This window comes from Grammomys surdaster, unplaced genomic scaffold (genome assembly GCF_004785775.1).
Source record: "Grammomys surdaster isolate TR1022 unplaced genomic scaffold, NIH_TR_1.0 144, whole genome shotgun sequence".
Classification (NCBI taxonomy): domain Eukaryota; kingdom Metazoa; phylum Chordata; class Mammalia; order Rodentia; family Muridae; genus Grammomys; species Grammomys surdaster.
This window is the reverse complement of record NW_021604602.1, coordinates 8,282,225-8,288,178: the sequence shown is the minus strand read 5'-3', so window position 1 is coordinate 8,288,178 and position 5,954 is coordinate 8,282,225. Positions and strand designations below refer to the sequence as shown.

The 5,954-nt window shown below is 51.3% G+C and overlaps 1 protein-coding gene across 1 annotated transcript in view; it reads right to left on the bottom strand.

Annotated features, from left to right (window-relative positions):
• Window positions 1–2,268: 2,268 nt before the first annotated feature.
• Window positions 2,269–5,954, bottom strand: part of Siva1 (SIVA1 apoptosis inducing factor) — a 5,407-nt gene continuing 1,721 nt past the window's right edge. The window contains exons 2-4 of the mRNA XM_028764550.1: window positions 4,357–4,551; window positions 3,373–3,529; window positions 2,269–2,435 (exon numbers count right to left, since the gene is read on the bottom strand). Of these exons, the coding sequence (XP_028620383.1) occupies window positions 2,378–2,435; window positions 3,373–3,529; window positions 4,357–4,551 (410 nt within the window). The 3' untranslated portion in view covers window positions 2,269–2,377. The remainder of the gene's footprint in view (window positions 2,436–3,372; window positions 3,530–4,356; window positions 4,552–5,954) is intronic.

Sequence of the window (5,954 nt, the reverse complement as noted above, 5' to 3'; positions counted from 1 at the left end):
CAGTGCAGGCCCCACTGGCAATGTGCCGTGCTCTGACCCAGTGCAGGTCCCACTGGCAATCTGCTGTGTAAACTCTGGCCACCTTAGCTCTAATCCCCAAATCTTCTCAGTTCTCTTCACAAGCTCTCAATCTCCTCCCACACCACAGGTGGGTGCTGAGCAGGCAGGAGCTGACACCTGGGTTCGTCTTATTCCCTCTGGGGTTATCATCTGACACTGGGTGCTGTCCAATATCTATGTACTTTGTTCTTTTTTAAAGTTGGATAGAGGCCGGGGCATCTGTTGCCAAAATGCTTGCCATGTAAACATGACCTAAGTTTGGCCCCACAATATATATTTTAAAAAGCACAGTGGTGGCATTTGTTTATACTCCTAATGCTAGAGAGACGGACACAGGTGGGGCTCTGAGGCTTGCTGTCCAGACAGCCTAACCTAATCAGTGAGCTTCAGGCCAAACCACCCCCGAGCCAAATAAAACCAAAACAACACAAAGTAGATTGCCGGCTCCCCACATGCAAACTCATGCACGCACCCCCACGCTAACGCGTGCACTCAAATACACTCCCCAAACAGTTTTTAAGTCCCCGCTACCTCATGGCTGGATGCTGGGCAGATTACAAGTCTGTGACATGTAAGACGTCATTTGAAGCCATGCCACAGCTCTCGGGAAGCGACACGGCAGCTGGCAGGCTTCAAACATCCATATTTTGTATGGTGGAATTAGAAAAGCCGACAGGGCTGTGCAGTGAGGCACTGGGATGCTTCTGTGCCCAACCCGGGAAGACATAAACAACCATACAAACACCCAGAGGAATGGCCTCCAGCCAACAAAGAGAGCGATCCAAGGTGAGTGAGCTTAGCATGCTGGGAGTAGACTGAACGCTAAGGGGCAGGAAGCAGGAGAGGTAAAGTCTGGTTTTATAAGGATAGCCTGAAGGTGGTGGGGGCTAGACAATGAGCCCAACTGGTGACTGACAGGCTAGCTGCAGCAGAGGCTCGTAGTAAAGAACAGCTTAGGCCAGGGGACAAAGTGGAGAGAGCCCACAGGGCCTGGCAGAAAGCTAGGCCAGGATAAAACAGCACCAGAAGCTATGGGAGTATGGGTGTGGTGTGTGGTCAGGGTTTGTTTTGCCCCCCAACAATCAGCTCCTTGTTTCTGACACTTGCAGTCAAGTGGCTTAGTGGCTTCAGCCCTCAAGCCAGCTAATCAAGATCCAGAGGACTGCCAGATGTGGTGGAGCGCACCTTTAGTTCCAGAACTCAGGAGGCAGAGGCAGGTGGATCTTTGTGAGTTTGAGGCCAGCCTGGTCTACAGAGTGAGTTCAAGGCTAGCAGGGCTTCACAGTGAGCCCTTGCCACAAATAAAAAATAAACAGGCAGACAGACAGACAGACAGACAGACAAAACATCCAGCTCAGTGGCTGGCCTATCGTGGTGTCCTGCCCCCAGCTCTGCTACAGTAGCCTAACTGCTGCCCCAGGCCCGGATGGGCCCAGCTCTTAGCCACTATCTATAGCCCACCAGCTTCCACCCTTCAAACTAGCCAGGGTCCCATTATCCGCAGCAGTGAGGGATCTTTCCAGACTGTGGAAGGCCTTCCCCACCTGCAGTCCCCAAAGCCTCCTGCTCACAAAGGGCCTCTGGGCCAACTGGCCAGTCCTATCGGGAATCTTGAACCAACTCATCTAGGACAGCACCTCACTGAAGTGTATGGGAACCAACAGCCATAGCTGTTCTTAGAGGGCAGGACAAGGAGACCTCTGTCCTGTCTATCTACCCACCTACCAGCCAACCACTAAGAAGTAGCAGACCCAGGTGGTGGGAGTGACTGGCCCACAACTATCCTCCAGGCCATCTTACCTCCAGTGTACTCCTTCCAAAGTCCCACATAAACTATGTCTGAAGATATGGTGAGGACTGTCACATCCCTAACATCAACAGAATACTCCAGGAAGCCAGGGTTCATCAAGTCACCTGGAACCCAGCAGTGTAGGTACTGATGGCTGGCCACGTGCAGTGGCAATTCAGTGCATGAGGTGGCCTAGCACCCTGGACACAGGTGATGACCATTCTGCAGCCTGACTCCTGGAGTCCAGCTGCTTCCTCTTACAGCTGAGGGAGGACAGGAAGAACTCCCTGGGCCTGGCTTGCCTGTCAGATGCGGATAATAAGCAGTGGTCTCACGATGCCAAGGCAGCTGAGCTGCATGCTGCTGGGAGCTTGCCCCTGCTACCCTGAGAAAGGCTAACAAATGGAAGGGAGTCCTTGTGCAAATATAAAGAGGTTTATTCACTTATTACTGGGGTATAAAATGTAACATATAAAAAGCCAACTTCTCTCTCTTTAGTGTGAATATCTTGTGCTGTGCGTGGCCACCTCAGGCTTCAAACATTGCGCAGCTGGTACAAAGTGTCTTCTCACCATCGTCAGCATAGCTACACAGTTGATGGGGGAGAGAAAGAGAGAAGATACCTAAGAAGCTGACTGCTTCCCCACTCACTGAAGCCCTAATCCCATCACACCTCAGAATGTGAACTTGTTTGAAGACACACTCAGGTGACAGTGGCATTTCAGGGACTGTTTGGGGATACCATTGTCTCTGGGTGGAGGTCTAGCATGCAAACATCCTGTGCGCCTGACATCTTGGCTCTAGTCCTTTGTGTTTTAACATATGTGGGAGATGTCATAAGAGACACACAGAAGTGACCAAAAGACATAGCAACAAGATGGCCACTGACACAAACCTGAGGACCATCCATCACCACAAGTTGGGAAGCAGCCTGGAAATTCTCCCTCCCAGCCTTAGCATGAACCAGCCCTACAGGTTCCTAAGACTTCTCCCCAGAGCACCCTTGCATGCACTCCTGATCTCTCCAAACCACTGGAGAGTACCCTGGCGGCAAGCATTTGCCATATGAAGTATGGTTTTCCATCTGACCCATGAGCTTTAGACAATGTGCGGCTGAGTTTGTCCGGATCCACTGTACTGATCGCATACTCACTTGGAGGGATGTGTCCCTGCACCCATTCCATACTGCCTAAGAGTCATTGCTAACCAGGAAGCACACAAGGGCAGGCATGACCTGAATGGACAGGTACCCAGTGACATGTGAGGCAATCCTCAAATGATAAGCACACTGGACAGAAACTGAAGCTAGACAACAGTGTGGACTGTTGGAGCCCCAAGGTCTCAGAAGACCTGACCACAAGGCTGTTTAAGCTAGGCAGCTGCTTTAAGTAAGCCACAGACACTTGGGAAACACGGACTTCTTTCAAAAGGATCGCTGAGTCTTGAGACTACCCACCCAGCACCTGTGCCCTCACAGGGTGAGGGACCATGATGTCTGCACCCCCATAGATCAAAGTACTCACTCTGCAAGGCCACACAGCACACAGGCCAGAGCACCACAGCCCCAGCAGGTATATACACACTGTCCACACAGGGCCCGCTCACACTGGCTGCAGACCGCCTTCCCATCCACAGATCTCACGCAGGACGAACAAGGGATGGGTGTGGCCCCGGGAAGGCCTGTGAGGAGAAAATACCCAGGTGGTCAGCACTGGAAGGATACTGGAAGAACAAGAGGGTAGCAGGCACCCTCCTTCCCCTGAAACTGAATCCTTCTGACAACCTATCACCCACCTGGAGCACTACAGTAAAGGTTCACAAGGAGGAACTCCCAGGACTGGTCACAGGACTCCAGGGCAGATCACCGCCTGTTGCTAGCATGGCAGGGCTCTCCCTTCCCTAGAGTACTCTGTCAGAACTCTGTATCTGTCTGGGTCTCAAGATGAGGTTTACCGTTTCACTGGTCAGTCAAGAGGTTCCTAGGCTGCTTTGGGGCCCAGCAATCTTTAGGGCTGAAGCACAGTCCTTATTTTCACAAGTCACATGAGAACCAGCCCTCAACAGGCAATGGACTAGCCCATGCCTACAGCAGATGGGACTCCAGGAGAGCTTCTGGCACAACAGTTAGAAGCTGGTGACTTCCACTCTGGATGCCTGTGAGGGGCAGACTGCCCAGCAACATTTGCTCAACTTACCAGACTCTAAGTCAGTGGTTCTCCACCATCCTAATGCTGTGACCTTTAATATATACAGTTCCTCATGTGGTGGTGACCCCAAACCATAAAAGTATTTTCACTGCTACTCATAACTGTAATTTTGCTACTGTCATGAATCACAACGTAAATATTTTTAGAGATAGAGATTTGTCAAAGAGGTCGTGACACACAGGCTGAGAACCACTCCTCTAAGTAGATCCTCTTCCCAGGTAGTGAAAGCTCTGTAACAGAACATTTGCCACCATCTTCCCTAGGTGTAATAGCAAGCAAGTTCCACTGACACCCACTCACCAGCTTCCGAGGCCTGAGCTTGTCGCCGGGTCAGTTGGCCATCAGGTCCAATCAACATCTGTCCCCTTGGAGCTTGAGGGGCTCCCACCAGGCCAGACTTCAGTGACTTCGGCAGGTGGTTGATGGAACAACCTCCGCTCCATACGTGATCTCTATAGGCCTGGGCACCTTGGAAAAGGAGCTGCTTGGTTCTTTCTGGGGAAGAAGATCCTTCCTTAAGTTAACTCTGCCAACTGCAAAGCACCTGCACAGCCATCCTACAATCCTGAGGCAACCAGTCCCCTTTGCCTGTCCCCTGAGGCCTTGTCAGGGCCTCCCTGCCTCTGCTGAGAATGCTTCCCTCTCTATTCTCCTGCGACTCCACTGCTGCCCTCCACAGCAGGGGCAGATCCTACCAAGCTCACTACCAGGCAGTGCTCAACTCTGGTGCTCCTTCCACTAACCTATGGTCTGTCACTGCCACAGCTAATTTCACTTCACTGGGCGTGTCCTCTCCGTGCTCCCAGCTCTCCTCCTGAAGCTTGTCTCAGTGACAGGGAAAGCTCTGGCTCAGAAGCATTCACTCTCAAAAGCAAGTGCCCCAAGGAGGCAGAAAACAGACTCAGGTTTAGAACAGCACCTACAACCACTGCCAGGCCAGTGAACAACTTTACTAAAAGGAGACAAAGGTCCCCCAGAATGTTCCAGGCCCTCCCACTCACCATCCCGGGGTAAGTGGCTGTTCACACCTATAACAGTGGCTTGCTTCCTTTATGCTTCAGGCCCAGGGAGCCCTAAAAATGGAAACACTGTTGCGAGTTCTAGAAATGCTCACTCCCACATACATCCAGGGGAGGCCTACCAGACCCAGGGACCTCTCTGTGACACTGGAAGCAAACCAAAATCCAAAGAGAGTGACTGTCTCCAGCTCAACTGCCTACCACTTTAAGATAGAATTACTTGCCGGGCGGTGGTGGCGCACGCCTTTAATCCCAGCACTTGGGAGGCAGAGGCAGGCGGATTTCTGAGTTCGAGGCCAGCCTGGTCTACAGAGTGAGTTCCAGGACAGCCAGGGCTATACAGAGAAACCCTGTCTCGAAAAACCAAACTGAAGACCAGGCTGGCATCGAGATAGAATTACTTAAGTTCAAGGCCGGGTTAAGATACACTGTGATAGCCTGTTTGAAAAACAAGGGACATGAGAAGAATTCCATGTCCACAGCAGTCTTTCTCCTCAAGGACTCCTGGTCCACCAGAGTTCAGAGTGTAGGCTGAGGCTTGGTAAACTGTGTGTACTATCCAACATCCTAGAGCCCAGCACGCCTTCCTGACCTGGCTGGCTCTGAACGGTCCTGGCAAGCGCTCCAGGACATAAGTCCTGAAAAGGACTGTTAGCCAGGCTGTTAGGTTCCAATGAACACTTAGATCTTCTTTTCAACTGCACGCTTACATTTCTTTTTTTTTTTAAATTAAAGTTACTTGGCTACTTAGTTATTATGAGTGGAGTCAGAAGATATTTCAGGAATCAATTCTCTCCTACTGTACATTCCTGGGACCTGAGTCAGGTTCAGGCTTGCATAGAATGCACTTTAACCGGCTGAGGCATTTTTCTGGGCCGT